This window comes from Dermacentor andersoni, chromosome 6 (assembly GCF_023375885.2).
Source record: "Dermacentor andersoni chromosome 6, qqDerAnde1_hic_scaffold, whole genome shotgun sequence".
Classification (NCBI taxonomy): domain Eukaryota; kingdom Metazoa; phylum Arthropoda; class Arachnida; order Ixodida; family Ixodidae; genus Dermacentor; species Dermacentor andersoni.
The window spans coordinates 2,267,688-2,288,038 of NC_092819.1; the positions used below are offsets into that span (position 1 = coordinate 2,267,688).

The 20,351-nt window shown below is 43.0% G+C and overlaps 1 protein-coding gene and 1 pseudogene across 5 annotated transcripts in view; one reads left to right on the top strand and one right to left on the bottom strand.

Moving 5' to 3' along the window:
- LOC126521592 (E3 ubiquitin-protein ligase SHPRH) overlaps positions 1–20,351 on the bottom strand; it is a 314,627-nt gene that overhangs the window by 48,190 nt on the left and 246,086 nt on the right. For 4 of the 5 annotated variants that reach the window (XM_055065743.2, XM_050170285.2, XM_055065744.1 and 1 more), the window contains one exon: positions 200–292. In XM_055065743.2, coding sequence (XP_054921718.1) covers positions 200–292 — 93 coding nt within the window. The remainder of the gene's footprint in view (positions 1–199; positions 293–20,351) is intronic. The other variant, XR_008610294.1, reaches the window with a different exon arrangement.
- LOC140219144 (uncharacterized) lies at positions 15,591–16,620 on the top strand (annotated as a pseudogene).

Below are 20,351 nucleotides of genomic sequence, written 5' to 3' on the forward strand. Positions count from 1 at the left end.
TTCGCCTGTGTCCATGTTTCTAGCACTGTTCTCGCATTGAAGATCACCAACCAACTACCCAATGCTGTCACTTTAACAGATTTCACAAGCAATTAGACGAAGTATGTTTTTAGTGTATCACCAAGCATTTTCTTTCAATAGTGAGATGGAGCAATAAAAATCAATGTTATGGACATGCAACATGGCTATAAAAACTCACGCTGGAGAACACAAGGGCCTTGGCATCAGGGTCATCAGCCTTTATCTCCAGAATTGTCTCAACGATGCCACCTATCTTGGTGGTGTGGCTGCCCTGGAACAAGTCACATTCTCTATGAACCATAACACAAGTAGAGTCACTGCCAAGGAAAATAAAATAGATAAGCATGGAAATTTGCTTCAAATTCCCTCAACACAAACCAAGCCAAGAATGTCAGGTTGATAATGTTGAACACCATAAAATGTGAAATAATTTTCAACACTGTAATCTCTACCATCTTCACTAAATGGTCAACAGTAAACACATAGACATATGAACTGTTCTAGCATGGTATACCTGAAATATAGCATGAAATCTACAAACATTGCAGCAGCACAATAACAATGATAAAAAAAATTGCAGAAGTGTATGCCAATATGAGCAACTCATACATGAAAGACAGCAAAGCTGTGTAAGCTAGTTCGTACACCCTTTGAAAGTATATGAAGGGTCTGTTTTACCACTGCCCACCCAAAACTACACAAATGGCTTTCCCTAAATGCGGTGCAATTCCTTCTCAAATGCTCAACTATATAGCCGAGCTAAGTACTTCTATAGCATCCATCTATCTGATACATGTTCCTCTCTTCTGCACAGAGCTTCTACCAAAACCGGCATCTAGCTGCAAATTCCAAAAGCCTTGTAGGGCTGCTTTGCAGACTGATGCTAGTGATTATTCATCACCAATGCTGGCGTCCGCCTGCACACTCTCACTGACAACCTAGCCATATGGATGCTCCCATGCAGGCTACATTGCTGGCTGATCTGTGGCTGATATTTGGTACCGTCGACTTCCAACGTGGCGCTGGTAATATGCAACATCAGAATAAATAAACTATGGATTACCGGCCAAAATAAACTGTGCAAATAAGTTATTGTCTGTTAGAGTGAGATATACGCAAGGTAACTTTAATTTTATAATAATTAATAATGATGTTCCAAAGAGATTATATGGTTAGCTGTTCTTCTATTCACACTTCATACTGATCACACTACCGGCCTTCATTAATGGCTCTCACCCCTCCACACAATACTGTCCTTAACAGCTTTACTGTAAGAGACAGACAAAAAAAGTCAGGACAATTTCTATGGATCTTGGTGAGATATGATAATCTAAAAAGGAGTAAGATGGCTCTTGCCCTATCTTGCTTTACACAGCACACTATCAGAATCACAGTAATGAAACACAGGAACATCACCTCGCAAGATGCATGTAAAGTGCTGTGGCTGTTGAGAGGACCCTAAGTGTAATACTGTAAAGGGGTGCAAACACAGTGAGATTTGTAGGCCTTGAGGCATGCCTCTTCGCCTTTATGCTTCTTCGTTTTACCCCATCCTTCTCAACGGCCCCATGAAGTGGTGCAAAGGCTCCGACTCTTTGTCTAGGGATCTTGGCTGGAAGAGAGCCATATTGTGCGAATACACGTTAGGTACACCTGATGTCAAAGGTGCAGACACTCAGGCACACTACAGTGTGGCCTCATAAATCTTGAAGGCTGCAGAATCCATTGATACCCTTCTGGACGTTTTGTTTTATGCTTATTTTGTTGAACAGTAATTTTCACATTAAATTTCAATCACGGAAAAAATGATTTCATATCTTCTGATGCTACCTTTAATATGACCCATTAAAGTACATCCTGTGAAGCAGGAGTAAGGTCATACTGAAACTTTCTCTGTAGGGGTGTGCGAATACCGAATAGTAGATCTCAAATCAAATATCGAAACTTAGAAGATTGATCACGAATGAACATGCAGGGAAACATGATGGTGCATATGCTTGGGAGTCTACTAACATTACATAACAAAAATGTTGCAAGCTATCAGTAACTTAGGAACCAAAATGTACAATATTGTTGTGTTTCTAAAGTAATAAGTACACTGATAACAAGACAATATTGGCATTTAAACAACGTCATAAAGAAGAGGAAATTGTAGTGCGCGGTATTAGAAGACTGTCCTGGTTGTTTCTGCCGACCAGTACTTTCGACCGCTGAGTTTCCAACATCACAACATTGGTGGAAATGCTGGAGCCTTTAATTTGATGCTCAGAACTCCTATAAGGTGCCATACACCTAATAAGAGTAAGATCTACTCTTATTGGAAGCCCAAATTGTAAGGGATCCGTATGCATATCCCAGACATCCTCATGCGTATCCTAGGCAAGCAAGTTGCATTATTTTCGAAATGCTTTTCTTTCACACAGTGTGGTCAGTGATTCGGTTAAGTACAAGAAATGAGAAGTTCTTTGACAATATGAAGGCCTGGTGGGGAGCAACAATGGCCCACAAATTTTATGCATGCACTTGTCCTATCTTAATCTGTGCATAGAATTTTTAGTGAGCCCTCCCAGCAGTTATGGTAAACACGATCCTTAATGAGGTAGAGGCATGCCATGAGTCCCGGGGCCACAATGTTCTGTGCATGGGAGAGGTGATCGTCTCCCCCCTTTCGATCTGCCACCAGCCCTCCCCTTGCTTTCACATTCAAGCTTTCCCTTTCATCCATGTCGCTGTTTCAGAGCCCAGCTCCTGAAACTTTTTGTTCCGTGGAAAAGGGAGGGGAAATTTGTGAAAAAATTCTGAGAATTCTGTAAATTTGTGAGAAAATTTTGGGGGGTTTTGAGCCCCCCCCCTCCTCCCTGCGACGCCAATGATGGTGAGAGCTGTGCGTTGATCTCTGATGCAATGGATCTAAGGTTTGCACGAATCATCGGCTGCACTGGCACCATTTTCACCAAAAGGTTCGGTTCCATGTAAGGGCCACACATCATCAAAATTGTGAAAAAAAGTGCGACCATTACGTGGGTCCATGCAGCATTTGCCCGGTTCTAACACAGCCTCGAATCAAACATGCGCCCACTTTTCATGTGTCCAAAGTAGAAAACTAAGGCAGCAATGACATTAAAGCTCCTAAACAAAGTAGAAATCTAATGCTCACCCAATATTTTAGTAAGAAATGCTGTAGCACAATGGTGGCTGGTTACCTAAATTCAGCTACACCACACAGTCGTTTTAAAGGGACACTAAAGGCAAATACTAAGTCGGCGTGGACTGTTTACATACCATTCCAGAAACATTACAATGCTTGTTTTGTACCAAGAAAAGACTTAGTTTATGAGAAAATTGCACCTAAAGGGTCCGAATACCTTTTTAAAAATTCAAAACTCACACCACCCAACCGAGGGAGTAGTGACGTTACATCATCATCATCATCATCCTGTTTTATGTCCACTGCAGAATGAAGGCATTTCCCTGCGATCTCCAATTACCCCTGTCCTGCGCCAAAGATTCCAAATGGCACCCGCAAATTTCCTAATTTCATTGCTCCACCTAGTCTTCTGTCGTCCTCGATTCTGTTTCCCTTCTCTTAGTACCCATTCTGTAACCGTAATGGTCCAATGGTTATCAAACCGGTGCATTACAAGACCTGCCCAGCTCCATTTTTTTTTTTCTTGATGTGAATTAGAATATTGTCTATACCCGTTTGCTCTCTGATCCAAACCACTCTCTTTCTGTCTCAATGCTATGCCAAGCAATCTTCATTCCATCGCTCCTTGTGCGGTCCTTAACTTGTTCTCAAGCTTCTTTGTCAGTCTCCAAGTCGCTGCCCCATATGTCAGCACTGGTAAAATGCGCTGATTGTACACCTTCCTTTTCAATGATAATAGTAAGCTTCCAGTCAGGAGCTGGCAATGTCTGCCGTATGCGATCCAACCCATATTATTCTTCTATGAATTTCCTTCTCATGATCAGGGTTCCCTGTGATTAATTGACCTAGGTAAACCTTTTATTTTTATTTTATTTTATTTACAGAATACTGCAGGCCAACTTGTGACCCAGGCAGGAGGGAATACGTTCATACAGTAACGTAATTAAATACGTTCAAAGAAAAGAAGTGCATATGAAATATTAAATACATGGAATCATATGAGGTACATTGAAGGATGATATAAATACATAAAAAAACACATTCTACAAGCATACAATGCAAGGGATTGAATTGAAAGGAGAGAAATACTTACAGTACCAGTTTACACAGGCTTTTTTTTTTTTTTCATGCTAACACGCATGAAAGTACTCATGTGGTCACACGTTTATTTGAAATGCAGTTTTTCAATGGCATGTAATATGTTATTGGACAGGAATACATCGGTCGGCAGAGAGTTCCAATCATTTATTGTTCTAGGAAAGAAGGAATATTTAAAGCAATTTGTACGTGCGAAAATAGGGGTTATTTTGTAGGGGTGATAATTTCTGGTAGCTCTAGCAGGTAGCGGCTGGAGACAGGGTGAATGACCAAGTTGTAGTTCCCTTTTCCAAAGGCGGAAAAGCAATTTTAGGCGTGCTATCTTCCTTCGGGATTCTAGGGTGGCAATATTATTTTCATTAATCAATTTAGAGGGAGAGTCCTAACGTCCATAACAATTATACATGTAGCGGACGGCAAGCCTGTTTATGTTTTCCAGTTTTTTAATATCTTTTTTCGTGAATGGGTCCCAGACGACGCAAGCATATTCTAATCGCGACCTTGCGAGTGTGTTGAATGCCAATTGTTTTACGGATGGAGGAGAATGTTTAAGCTTGTGTCTCAGTAGGCCGCGTTTACGTCGAGCAGACGCACAAACATTATCCCTACTCCTTACTCCTTCACAGACTCTAGAGGCTGGCTGGTGATCCTGAACTCTTGTTCCTTTGCCCGGCTAGTCATCATTATCTTTGTCTTCTGCATATTAATTTTCAACCCCACTCTCACACTCTCTCTGTTAAGGTCTCCAATCATTTATTGTAACTTGTCTGCATTGTTGCTGAATAGAACAATGTCATCGGCAAAGCGAACGTTGCTGAGATATCCGCCGTCGATCTTTACTCCTAGGCCTTCCCACTTTAATAGCTTGAATACTTCTTCCAAGTACGCAATGAACAGCATTGGAGAGATTGTGTCTGCCTGTCTGACCCCTTTCTTTATAGGTATGTTCCTGCTTTTCTTGTGTAGAATTAAGGTAGCTGTAGAACCTCTGTAGATATTTTCCAAGTATTTACGTAAGTGTTCTGTACTCCTTGATTACGTAATGCCACTATGAATGTTGGTATCTCTACTGAATCAAATGACTTTTCGTAGTCTATGAAAACCATATCATCATCATGATCATCCTGGTTACGCCCACTGCAGGGCAAAGGCCTCTCCTATACTTCTCCAACTACACTGGTCATGTACTAATTGTGGCCATGTTGTCCCTGCAAACTTCTTAATCTCATTCGCCCACCTAACTTTCTGCCGCTGCCTGCTACGCTTCCCTTCCCTTGGAATCCAGTCTGTAAACCTTAATGACCATCGGTTATCTTCCCTCCTCATTACATGTCCTGCCCATGCCCATTTCCTTTTCTTGATTTCAACTAAGATGTCATTAACTCGCGTTTGTTCCCTCACCCAATCTGCTCTTTTCTTATCTCTTAGCGCTACACCCATCATTCTTCTTTCCATAGCTTGTTGCGTCGTCCTCAATTTAAGTAGAACCCTTCTCGTAAGCCTCCAAGTTTCTGCCCCGTACGTGAGTACTGGTAAGACACAGCCGTTATACACTTTTCTCTTGAGGGATAATGGCAACCTGCTGTTCATGATCTGAGAATGCCTGCCAAATGCACCCCAGCCCATTCTTGTTCTGATTATTTCAGTCTCATGATCCAGATCCGCGGTCACTACCTCCTCTAAGTAGATGTATTCCCTTACCACTTCCAGTGTCTCGCTACCTATCGTAAACTGCTGTTCTCTTCTGAGACTGTTAAACATTACTTTAGTTTTCTGCAGATTATTTTTTAGACCTACCCTTCTGCTTTGCCTCTCCAGGTGAGTGAGCATGCATGGCAATTGGTCCCCTGAGTTACTAAGCAAGGCAATATCATCAGCAAATCGCAAGTTACTAAGGTATTCTTCATTAACACTTATCCCCAATTCTTCCCAATCCAGGTCTCTGAATACCTCCTGTAAACACGCTGTGAATAGCACTGGAGAGATTGTATCTTCCTGCCTGACGCCTTTCTTTATTGGGATTTTGTTGCTTTCTTTATGGAGGACTACGGTGGCTGTGGAGCCGCTATAGATATCTTTCAGTATTTTTACATACGGCTCGTCTACACCCTGATTCCGTAATGCCTCGATGACTGCTGAAAGCCATATAGAGAGGCTTATTATACTCTGTAGACTTCTCTATAACCTGATTAATGACGTGTATGTGATCCATTGTAGAGTATACTTTCCTGAAGCCAGCCGGTTTCCTTGGTTGACTAAAGTCCAGTGTTGCCCTTATTCTATTGGATATTATTTTGGTAAATATTTTATATAATACTGGGAGTAAGCTAATGGGCCTATAATTTTTCTATTCTTTCATGTCTCTCTTTTTGTGGATTAGTATAATATTTGCATTCTTCCAGTTTTCTGGGTCCTTGCAATCAATAGACACTTCGTATAGAGTCCTACCAGTTTTCCAAGCATTATGTCTCCTCCATCTTTGATTAGGTCGACTGTTATTCCAGCTTCTCCTGCCGCTCTTCCTCGTTTCATGTCTTACAAGGCCTTTCTGACCTCATCGCTAGTTATAGGAGGAGTTTCTGTATCCTGTTCATTACTGTTTCTAATTGAGGTATCCTGACTCCTCTGGGTACTGTACAGGTCGGTATAGAATTCTTCCGCTGCTTTTACTATATCTTAGAGACTGCTGATGATATAACCCTGCTTATCTTTCAGTGCATACATCTTAGTTTGTCCTATGCCAAAGTTTCTCTCTCACTGATTTCAGGCTGCGTCCATTTTTTACGGCTTCTTCATCCTTTCTCACGTTATAGTTTCGAATATTACTTATTTTCACCTTGTTGATCAGTTTTGACAGTTCCGCAAATTCTATCTTATCTCTTGAGTTGCACACTTTCAATCTTTGTTGTTTCTTTATTAGGTCCTTTGCTACTTGGGAAAGCTTGCCTATTGGTTGCCTTGGTGCTTTGCCTCCCACTTCTATTGCTGCCTCTGAAGCCAGCCTAGTTACGTTTTCATTCATTACCTCTATCTCATCTTCATCTCTCTGTTCTAAGGCTGCATATTTGTTTGCAAGTACCAGCCTGAATTTGTCTGCTTTTACCCTTACTGCCTCTAGGTTGGCCAGTTTCTTCTTGACCAACTTTACTCTTACTCTCTTCAAATTAAAGTGAATCCTAGCCCTCACTAACCTATGATCACTGCACTTTACCCTACCGATCACTTCTACATCCTGCATTATGCTGAATGCTGGGATCAGCAGAAAGTATGAAATCAATTTCATTTCTTGTTTCACAATGAGGGCTTTTCCAGGTCCACTTTATGTTGCTATGCTTCCTGAAAAAGGTGTTCATTATTTGAAGTTCATTCCTTTCTGCCAATTCTACCAGCATCTTTTCTCTAGTGCTCCTAGAATCAACGCCGTAGTTGCCAATTGCTTGTTCACTAGCCTACTTTTGCCCCACTTTTGCACTGAAGTCGCCCATTACTACAGTATATTGAGTTTGAACTTTTCTCAATGCTAGTTCAACATCTTCATAAAACCGATCTACTTCCTCATCATCGTGACTTGATGTTGGAGCGTAGGCTAGCACTACCTGTAATCTATACCTCCTCATTAAGTTTTATTACGACTACAGCTACCCTCTCATTAATGCTGCAGAATTCGTCAATGTTGCCTGCTATGTTCTTATGGATTAGGAATTCTACCCCACATTGCTGCTTATCTAGGAGACCTCTATAGCAGATGACATGTCCGTTATTCCGCAATGTATAGGCCTCACCAGTTCTTCTAATCTCACTAAGGTCTATGATATCCCAAACAATGTCTGATAGTTCCTCAAAGAGTCCTGCTAAGCTTGAGAGGGTTCGGGTGTTAAATGTTGCAAGGGTCAGTTTCCATTGGCGGCCTGTCCGGACCCAGAGATTCTTAGCACCCTCTGCTGTGTTACAGGTCTGACCGCCGCCTTGTTCAGGTGCTTCGCTGTTGCTGGGGATTGAGGGCCATTGGGTAATTGAGTGAGCCATTTGGGAGGGGGTGGCCAAATACTGCACCAGGGAGATCAATTCCTGTTCTGGTGAGGAAGTGTCTTGTTGAAGCTTAGTGGGCTTTCCTAATTTGGTTGTACCTGGATTAGTATAGCCCCACTCACTCTCGGCATCTTTTGCCGGTGACAGGCATCACTCGAAGCCTGCAGATGTTGTTCATTGGAGGAGGTGAATTTCAACCTCATCATCGTAAAAAAAATAAACATTAAATTTTATGGCGGGATTTGAACTTCCAACTATGGCAACCGGGCATTCGACATAGCTCAGCCAGATAATCCCACAGGCGGCAAGCCTACCTTATCGCCAACAAGTACAGCCCCAAGGGCCCTACATGCCTAAAAACTTCTTTGATTTATCCATGATAGAAGTGTTTTCCTCTCAATATAGAACGATTTCTAAACGGTTCTGGCCTCATAGTTCTGCAATCGCATGTGCGCGGATGGCCGTGAACTCAGCTAGGCAAAAACTATTATTCAGTAGTGTTTCCATTCTCCAAAACTATATTTAAATAAAATAAATCTTTCTCTAGGAAAGGAATTTCTGTGCTTGAATAATTTAAAGCTACTTCAAGAAGGATCTCATGCCTTAAAACTTTTACCACTGCAATGTTCATGCAGGGAGACATGAGCCACACTATGAAATGTGCTGTCAGCACATTTCATTGCAAAGTAAAAGCTACACAGTACAACCGTTACAGCTCCCACACAGCACCGTCTAATGTGGAACCTCAATTATACGACTTTCTCGGGACCACGCAAGAACATTGTATAACCCAGGCATTGTATAATCTGACCAACAAGAATTATGTATATAATACACGATTTCGTATGACAGAGTTGCACGGAGCTTCAATTTAAATTATATAATAATGCTCTGCAGGGACAGCATGTGTGAACATGCGTATCCGATATGATCTGCATGCCGTCCGGTAGATAATTGGTTTGATCTTTGCACATGCTTTCGCACTTTCAGAGTTACACTTTTTGTGAGACTCAGTGCTGGACGAATCAAAGTATACAGCCAACAGCGCTCTTGGCATTTGTGGGGTTCTCCTCCCGTGCTCTTGGCACAAAGGAACGACAACACAGTAGAGCAAACAACCACAAGGGCATTTATTGCACCTTTCATAGATCAATGCCTGCTAGCCGAGTTGCTATCCACAAAACATGCCGATGGGCACGCGACAAATCTAGAAGTCCGACTCACCGCGACCGGATAACGAGCGAATATGTTCGCCCCATGCTGGATCCCAACGCCTGGTCGTTCGCGCGTGCGGTCATGCGAACGGTCGTGCGTTCGAAGGCGGCCATGCGAGACGGTCTCGCAGAAGCATGGATCGGCGTGCGCGCGGGACGTCCGCTGCGTTCGCCGGCCCACCGCCCAAGAGAGCGAGCCTTCCTTTTTCCGCGGCCAAGTAGCCCTGCCGGTAGGCGGCGTCAGCAGCGCAACACTCGCGCCATCTCTCGTACGGCGCTTCAACCACTCCGACCGCCGCGGGCGCTAAGCCACGCGGCGAAGCCGCCCTGTAGGAGACGAGCTATGAAAACTAGATCTCAGGAAACGCGGGAGAATCGCGCATCCCCACACATTGCAAAGGTAGCGAGTTTGGCACAGTGCCGAAAACACTGTCAGCCGTGCACATGGAGGTGTCTGGTGACAGGAGCAGGCACTTAAAACGTAGAGAGAAAAAGTGCAAAGGAGACGGCAACGGAGACAACAGCAGGTGGCAGTTGAGCGACACTAAGAGGGGGAAGGAAAAGGAATTATGGGAGGGCAATGAATGTGAGGGAAGGAAAAAACTTAAGCAGAACACTAAGAGTGATTGTTAACATAAGTGAATAGCTCGAACAGACAGATGAAGGAGCGAGCGACAGTATACCCCTCCTTTCTGCCAATCACTGCAACTTGGTTGTCCGAGAGCAAGTCTCCCATCAAAACGATGCTCATTGTCTTCTTTGACGCCCAAGAAATCATACATTTTGAGTTTGTACTGCGGGGAGAAACTGTCAACTCAGCCTTTTACCTGGAGGTGCTCAAGAGATTGAAATGCTGAGTTGCGCGCGCGAGGGCTGACACCAAAGACACGGTAAAGCTCCAGCATGACAATGCCTGGAGCCAAACGTCCTTCATCGTTATCAACTTCTTGGCCTTGAGCAACACGCCGGTGGTCGCCTATCCCCCTTACACTTGGCTATTGACTTGGTTATTGGCAACTTTTCTTTGTTTCCCTGACTGAAGAGAGCACTGAAAGGAAAGCACTGGGAGACCGTGGAAAACATCCAAAAGCATGTTACAGCGTTCCTGGGAGACATTCCCGTTGAGGACTTTCAGGGTGCCTTCCAGGTGTGGCAGACACGTCTCCACAAGTCTAGTGATGCAGGGAGGGAGTATATTGAAGAATTTTAACCATTTAGCAGGTTCGGCCAAAAAATCTATTTTTCCCAGAAAATGAATAGTACTTTTATAATGAAAACCCTGTAAATACCGTAATCAGAAATCGTGGGCTACAGTTATCGCTTTAAAATCTTCCTAGGGCGGCCCAAAAATAGGCATTTTTTACGACAGATTACATGTATTCAATGCTCAATTGCTGCTAGAAGCAAGTGAAAATTGCTGCTGATTGAGGATGTTATCAAAGTCTATCAACAGTGCTGAAATGGAAGGAGCCTCCTCAGAATCTTTCACTATCGAGGACATATCTGGGTTCCTTGGTGTTGAAATTTTTCTTGATTCTTCTAAAGCCAGGTTTTTAATCTAGTTTGGCATGGAAACATTCTAGTGGTACTCAATACTTTAGAACGATGGCCTAAAAACATTTCTAAGCTTGCTACTTGGTCAAATTTGCAGTTTGGAAACCACATTCTTAGACACTTAGCCAGATTAGTAGCAGACAGGTTTCCACAAGGCAGCTCGTGTTGTTCAGATACATGAAGAAGAAGCACAACGTGCGTACTTGAGCTGGTAGTCTCGGGTGACCAGCAGAGACCCTGTGACAGTGCCCCCTTCTTACTTTTGATATGCTTCATTGCATGACCAATGTGATTCACCACTACATTCTGCATGCATCACTGCATAATACGCCTGTGCCACAGCGCAGCTGACTTAGAGAACCAATACAAGCAATTTTTAGAGGTTCGAATATGTTGAATAGTAACAGTGTCTTTCGAATCGAATACAAATACAGCTAAGCCTCGGTATAACAGTAAAATCAGTAAAATCAGCAAATTACCCTTGTTATATCGAATTTTTTAAAATTTAAATTAGATCTTTCATGCAAATAAGTACAGTCGCCGATGCAGTTTTCCTACACGGAAGTGGCTGCAAAATGTTCCGAATTATCGGGCAATTGGAAAAATGCAAATCTGAATGAGGAAAAAATGATTTTGTTCAATTTGAGAGCCGGCAACGAATGATGCGGTTTCATGCCGTGTCAATGATATGTTTCCATGAAAAACGTAGGCAGCGGGGAGCGAATGCTTCTTCTGCCTCTCGCTACGATGCAAATCCTAAACTCAAGATTACGCCACCTCCAGTGTTAAACGTGCCAGAGGACAGCCTACGATGCCACGCCAGTCTTTGCACATGCAGCAGATCACCTCTAAAACAGGGCACACAGGCTGTCAATGTGCTCAACCTGCACAGCCACGGCCACGCTAGAAAAAGAGACACGCATCGAACTACACCCCCATTTCCTTCCCCCACCTTCGCGTGAGCTCGATTGCATTACTGCGAGCTTGCAGCCCATCCCCTCCCTCACCTTGCTTGTGAGGGAAGACTGCGCTCATAAAACCAACGTCCTTTACAGCTCACCCTCGCAAGCTTCCACTCGAACCTAAAGCATAAAGTGCGTGGAGCGCGATAGGATCTTGCCACAGTTGGACATTATACTGCACATTACGCTGCTCCTCTTTGGCGGTCGATTTCAGTTAGGTTCGATTTGAAAGGGGCGTTCACAAGCAGCCACATGTAATTTAACCATCCAACTATCTGCATCTGGGCAAGCTTCCATTATTTGTCTCAGCATTCCTTTGTGGTGGCCATGAAATTTTATTCTATTGAAATCGTGTATAAACACACTTCATTATATTGAGGTTTAAAACAAGTGTCCTAAGCACGATAAGTTATAAAAAGTTAAATGCTTCATTACATAGAAAATTTTTTTATACTGAAGTTCGTTATATAGTGGCTTACTGTATATACGAAAGTATTTGCATGCCACCAGCTGCCAATGCAATGCAGTTGTGAAATAGAGGTTCAGCACCTGAATCACCAGCCATGTGGCTGTTGGTTCTAACCCAACTAATGCTGAGTATCTTTTTCTTTTTTATTTATGCTAATGAAGTGTTTGAACATGATGTTACACAGATTGTGCAATTCCTAACTTATAAGCAGGGCATTAATATATGTTACTCTGTTTGGCATGACTTACGCTTGAGTACAATTCCTAACTTATAAGCAGGGCATTAATATATGTTACTCTGTCTGGCATGACTTACGCTTGTGTTTACCTTCTTTTATTTATATTTTAGCGCCTGCCAGCATAATAGGTGTCCATTTTTCTCCCCTCCAGATAAATATATGACCTACCACTGCTCCCATTTTTAGAAGTTTGCTCTCCATTATGTAACACCCTGCAAAGTACCTTTCAGGGAGTGTAAATGACAACTTCCTAGCTGTGGCCACAGTTTCTGTGAAGCAGGACAACTCTGTGGCCACTATGCAGGGGAAACGGTTTTTGGCACACACTTGAGGTCGAGAGAGGAGGTGGAGCTGGGAGAAAAAGAAAGGAAAAACGAACAAAAGGAAACCACCAGATGTGATGACAACCTTACGTCGAACTATCACCGCAGCTCGGTTGACGCATGTTAGAGACCTTTATTAGAGGCTTCATCAACAGTCGGCATCATTCAACATCATTTTGCGAATAATAGAGCCTGCAGTGTTGGCTATGAGTGTTCTATCTGAGTTTATCATTGCTAAAGTTGCTCCTTTTCATATGTGTGTGTGTGCCTGAACAGTGCATACAAATGTTCGTAGTGTGCAGACAGACGTTTCCCTTCGTGCAATGCTGCTGCTGGTGCAAAGCCTGCTCATGCTACCGAATCAAGTGAACATCTCGTTAGGACATTCTTATCAGCGTGCTTAATCGTGTTACTGAAGTGATAAAGTTTATTCATTGTTCCCTCTATTAAACCGGTGCATCTAAACCATGTCTACTTTCCTGCAGTGCTTCTTGATTTTACCGTTTTTGCGCCTACATGTATGATGACACAATCGTAATACAATACGATCGTCATATATGTGACGATTCACAGTCGGGTAACAATACGCACCTGTTGCTTCTAATTATTCTATTATGTTAGTATTTTCGTGCTAGGATTGGCTGGTTATGCAGAACAACACTGAAACTACTTCAGCTGAGATTTCTAGATGAACGGAATTTTTCTTGGTATTTGTTGTTATTTTTCTTGTTTTTCGTATTGACCACGAACTCAAGGTATACCCACTCTTCACATAGACTAAAATATATTTACTCACCTTTAGTCTTGTCAATGACTGAGTGGAACGCCCTTCCGCCATTCATTGTCAACATTAAGGAATTATCTTCTTTTCAATCGGCTTTTATTTATTTATTCATTCATTCATTCATTCATTCATTCATTCATTCATTCATTCATTCATTCATTTATTTATTTATTTATTTATTTATACAACTACCTGCAGCACCACAAGGGCATTATTGCAGAGGGCTTTACTAAACTACCTTAATGAGCAAGCCTGCCATCCCAGCTGATCTTTTCTAAACTACGATGCTATCCTGCTTGAGCACCCTACTACCTTTGATCACTGTCAAGTATTTGTTGCATTATTCTAAATATTGTTGTAGTTCGATCTTCTGTTATTGCATTATATAATCATTATGCCATGCTACTACTAGATGCACTGTATCTTCTTAATGCTGAAAACAGTTATGTTTTTTATTTTTTTATTTTGTGTTTTAATCTTCATGCTTATAACCCCGCTTTTGAAGTTTCTTGTTGTTGTTATCCCCCCCCCCCCCCCAATGTAATGCCCTATTCTGGGCCCTTAGGGCAAATACATGAAATGAAATGAAATATACAGCAGCTAAGAACTGCAGACCACCTAATTATATTAGTGCTCACTGCAAAAGCCAAATGTTATTGCTCTGCTTGCTTTATGCAAACATTGAGATACCCGGCACTTACCCTGAAGTCTGGCCAGGAAGATTTCTACAATTTTTATGTGCATTCTGGCTGTAAACATATTTTTTTTTCCTAATTGGACCTTTACTTTATTTTTAGCAAAGGTATAGTTGCATCCCAGTCACCATCAGTTCTTGTCTGCACATTGGAAAGACAAGAGAACAGCCTGCTTCTGTCACAACTTATGTATAATTTTGTTTGACATGTTTAATCATCATTTAGTTGTTGCAGCCATTACACAAACACAGTCTAAAGAGCATTGCATAGTTCAGCTTTCTAAAGTGCATAATTCGATTTTATACACTGGAGGAACTTTGTTGCTTTATAAACATGATTCGCCACGCGAATAAGAATGTGCTAACAAGGTGTTCACTAGACTCAGAAGAAGGGTGGGCTCGGCGGCTGTGCACAGACGCAGATCGCTAAACCATTCACTCTTGTCATGCAGGTGTTTCAGCGCGCATTCGTGCGCCTGTTGCTTCCAGTCCTAGTGACGGCTTCCCTGGCAGCCCCGCTGCAATATCGTGCTTCGTCAGGTGAAACTGACAGGATTGCCTGTCACCCCTCCTTGATGTGCACCCCTGGTTTTACAACTGCACCGCCCTTCAAGCCCCTGGATTTCGTCGGGAGCGGCGGATCTGTGTTTTCGATGACACCGCTACTGAAGACGGTGGTGCTCGATGCAGCATGGACGAACCTGTCGTCATCGACATCAACCTTACGGTCAACTACAAAAGAGCAGGCACTACCGGTGGCGCCTTGTGGGCTCGGCGGCTGTGCACAGACGCAGATCGCTAAACCATTCACTCTTGTCATGCAGGTGTTCCAGCGCGCATTCGTGCGCCTGTTGCTTCCAGCCCTAGTGATGGCTTCCCTGGCAGCCCCGCTGCAATATCGTGCTTCGTCAGGTGAAACTGACAGGATTGCCTGTCACCCCTCCTTGATGTGCGCCCCTGGTTTTTCAACTGCACCGCCCTTCAAGCCCCTGGATTTCGTCGGGAGCGGCGGATCTGCGTTTTCGATGACACCGCTACTGAAGACGGTGGTGCTCAATGCAGCATGGACGAACCTGTCGTCATCGACATCAACCTTACGGTAAACTACAAAAGAGCAGGCACTACCGGTGGCGCCTTGTCGGCTCGGCGGCTGTGCACAGACGCAGATCGCTAAACCATTCACTCTTGTCATGCAGGTTGGTAAAGCTTAGTCTTTTTTGTAAGAAGTCTAGCAATTATTTCCTGCTTCAGCTGCCGAGCCCGCACTGCTGCCTTCTTGTCGCACTTGAGTGCTCTCATGTAAATCGTGCCTTGTTGATGATGTCGGGCGATATTGAAAGCAACCCGGGGCCGGACTCCGACGCTTTACTAGTTGAATTGAAGAACTTGTCTGCTGGACAGTCGCAATTAATGAGTCAGGTTCAAGACCTGAAAGTTCATTTATTGTCGACAGACAAAGCTATTGCTGATATGGGCAAACGCATGACTGATCTAGAGGGGCATTATCAAAATCTTGTCTCCCTGCGCTCTGACTTTGAAACCGTCAAAATGTCTACCGCTCAAGTGGCCACCGTGGTACACAGGCTTGAAACACGTATTGATGACGCCGAGAACCAGTCACGACGCAATAATCATATTTTTTACGGCCTCCCTGAATCAACCGAATCAGAGGCGTTTGCCCAGACCGAGCAACTTATCATCAAGCACTGCCACGATCATCTGAATATTAGTATCGAGCTAAAGGAAATTAAGCGCGCACATCGTCTCGGTCATCGCACAGGTACTAACCGCCACCGTCCTGTCATAGCAAAATTCACCTTCCATAAAACAAAAGAATTGATTCTTTCTAACGGCCGCAAGTTCAAAGGAACCAGTTTCAGCATTGGAGAGGATTTCACTCGTTCAGTACAAAACGCTCGCAGGCACCTCATAACTGTCACGAAAAGCAAATCATTACCTTTTTCTTTGTGATTCAAAACACTGCATATGGGCCATAAGCGCTACGTCTACGACGAGCAAACGCAGTCTGTCAAAGAAATAATATAGCAATTTCCCTGTCGTAAAAATTTCTGCTACACTGTCAAGCCCAAATCTAACATATCATTGTCTGTAATCTTTGCCAACACACGCAGTTTCTTTCCCAAACGTGACGCTTTTTCTAACCTTGTTTTATCATCCAACAGTAATATAATGGTGATAACCGAAACGTGGCTAACAGAAGATATAACAGACACAGAAGTACTAGCCAACCTACCGGAATTTCATGTCTACCGAAAAGATCGCAAAGGCATGCGGGGGGCGGTGTACTGATTGCTGTGCACCAGCAGTTATCGTGCTCCGTAGCCAAAAACATCACTTCTGATCTTGAAGTATTATGGCTAATTATTCATGCTTCCCCCCATACTATCATTCTAGGTGTTTGCTACAGGCCTCCGAATAATATTCCAGATTTCTCATTTAAACTTAATAACAGTTTGAGTGACCTTAGTAATCAACACCCGCAAGCAGAAGTCCTCCTTTTTGGTGATTTTAACTTTCCTCAAGTAGACTGGAGCAATGACGTCCCCATAACTATGGGCAGTGAGCCTGCCAGAGATGTTGTGGATTTCTGCCTTAATTTCAATTTAACCCAACTTGTATCAGAACCTACACGCGTTGCACTGAGCACTTCTAGCATCTTAGATCTCATCCTAACCAGTAATCCGGAAAGCTTATCATCAATAGCATATCTACCTGAAGTCAGCGACCATAAAGTAATTCACGCCACATTTTCGTTGCAACCCGTGAAACGCCATTTAGTCAGCAAAACCATCCGCCTGTACAATAAAGGTAATTATGATGCAATTAATAAAGATCTGAGCACATTTCTTCCTACGTTCATGAGGTTATGTTCTACGCGCCCTATTAATGAAAACTGGTCAATATTTAAAAACAAAATAGGTGATCTCGTTGATAAGTTCATACCGAGAATAACGTTCCGCGGAAATCGTAACAAGCCATGGTTCACTAAAACGCTTAAGCGACTTGAAAACAAAAAGAAACGTCTCTTCCACTCAGCCAAACTAAACAGACACCGCTCTGCTTGGGAGAAATATTTTGTGGCCGAGGACGATTATCTGAGGGCTATACGGAAAGCTAAATTCTGCTTTTTCCACGATGAACTGCCTAAAATGCTTACGAACAGCCCTCGTCAATTTTGGCAAATAATAAACCCTCGGAGGCGTGCATGATCAGCGTGTTAAATGAACATGGCGAAGTGGTCAGCAACAGCGAGTATGCTGATATTTTTAACGCAGTCTTTTTCTCTGTATTTGCTAACAAGACTTCAACTCCAGATCTTCCCACATCTACTATAACATAACTGCGCGTATGTCGCCAATTATATTCTCGGCAGACGGAATCACTTCGATTATTGATAACATCAAGCTTTCATCGTCAGCAGGTGTAGATGATATTAATTCCAAACTCTTAAAAAATATTAACCATGTATCTGCTGCGTACCTAACTTTGTTGTTTTCGCAGTCACTCCCTACAGGCATCTTACCATCCGACTGGAAAGTGGGCAAGGTCGTTCAAGTCTTCAAATCAGGCAACAGAGACACCCCATTAAATTATCGTCCTATATCATTAACTAGTGTCCCCTGCAAAATCATGGAACACGTCATATACTCGCATAACATGAACTTTTTAGACTCAATCTGTTTTTTTCACCCTTGTCAGCACGGATTTCGAAAAGGCTACTCTTGCGAAACACAGCTGGCAATTTTCCTTTGCAACCTGCATGTTAACCTTGACAGTAACCTTCAGACTGACGCCATATTCCTGAATTTTGCAAATGCATTTGACACAGTTCCTCATAAACGTTTGCTGCTAAAATTGTCTCAGTTAAATTTACACCCCGATGTACTAAAATGGATAGAAGCATTCTTGACTAACCGCTCTCAGTTTGTTTGTGTTAATAACCATTATTCTAGCAGACTCCCCGTAACATCAGGCGTCCCCCAGAGATCCGTCTTGGGACCACTTATTTTTTAAATTTACATTAACAATCTACCAACGCAGGTATTATGCAACATTCGCATGTTTGCAGATGATTGTGTAATCTACCACAAAGTTACTAACACATCTGACCACACACTCATCCAGAACGATCTCAATAATGTACAAGAATGGTGTAATCGCTCGCTAATGAACCTAAATCCTAACAAATGTAAACTCGTGCCTTTCACTCGCAGCCATAACCCCCTCACATTTACCTATACCATTGCTGATGTTCCAATAGAATCAGTCCAATCATTCAAATACCTCGGTGTCATCCTATCTTGTGATCTGTCCTGGCGCTTGCACGCTACTAACATCATCTCAGCTGCTAATAGATCACTGGTATTTCTTAGGCGACATTTGCGTCATACCCCACAACAAGTAAAAGCGTTGGCCTATAAATCATTTGTAAGATCGAAACTTGAATATGCATCTCCCATCTGGAATCCACATCATATTTATATCATAAATGCACTTGAGGCTGTGCAAAATCGTGCTACTAGGTTCATTCAATCTTCATATTCATATGATATCAGCATTTCATCGATGAAAGTGCAATCTGGCTTGGAAACGCTTTCTTTCCGTCGACAGGTTGCCACCCTCTCTCTTTTCTGCTCATTTTTTTTTTCAGCTCCCTAAATCGCCCACCGTACATCACGCCCCCTTCATACATATCTCATCGCACCGGTCATCCACTTCAAGTTGCACGCGCACGTGCCCGGACCACCACTTTTCAAGCATCATTTTTTATTCGAGCATCAAGGGACTGGAACGGCCTTCCACACGCCATCGCAGCCATCACAAGCAAATCTGCCTTTACTGAAGCTGTTGTAACCCATATCTCAAAATGAACGCCTGTTTCTAATGCTTATTTTATTAACCACCCCTTATGTAATACCCTTCTAATGGGGTTTTTAAGGTAATAAAGTGAAGTAAAGTGAAGTGAAGCATGAGAAGTGTTTGCACCAGAAGCATCACTGCATAAAGTTAGCTTTGCCACAGTACAGTGTGTTATGCGATGAAGCATATTAAATGCGGAAAGGTTCGAATACGAAATACATATGTGTGTGTGCGTGCATGTGTGTGCGTGCGCGCGATAGACTCAATTGTAGATGCAACCAAGCCAGCCAAACCCTTTGCTTCAGCTAATACAATAGCGACCAGAAAAGCTCCCAGTCAACACGCTTGGCGCTCCAGCCAACCATGTGCGGCGTCAAATCTGCAGAGCATGAGTGCCCTGACTTTGATGCAAAGCGGCTTCTCAAGAGGCGAACTGATCTCCAGGTTGATAATTCAGTTATACACAAGCGAGTTTGTGAGGGAATAATCCAAGTTCTGTGGTCTCCATGTGACATTCAAAATGACATCAACTGACGTATATGGGTGCCGGCACGACATGATTAGTTTATGCCAGCACGGCACGGCACAACAATGAGCTAACCTGGCTTGATAGCAATCAAAAGTGTGCCGTGTGATACCCATATCAGACTCCCACCCATAATTGTACTCATCTTTTTCAGCCTCGATATACGTGCTGACTCATTGGACAGGTTAACTGCTGCAAGTTCTCAATCAATTGACACTCTCGAATGAATTGAGAGTGCCCTCACTCTCCAGGTATCCTATCCACTGCCCATTTTCTTTCCTTGCATTTTTCTTTTTCAATATTTCCACGCGATCTCATCTTCCTCACAATGTTCATCTGCTGAGACAAACGGTGCTCCTTGCGCAAGACTAGCCATGTTGTTGATGTGGTTTCAAATTACTGTTGTAATT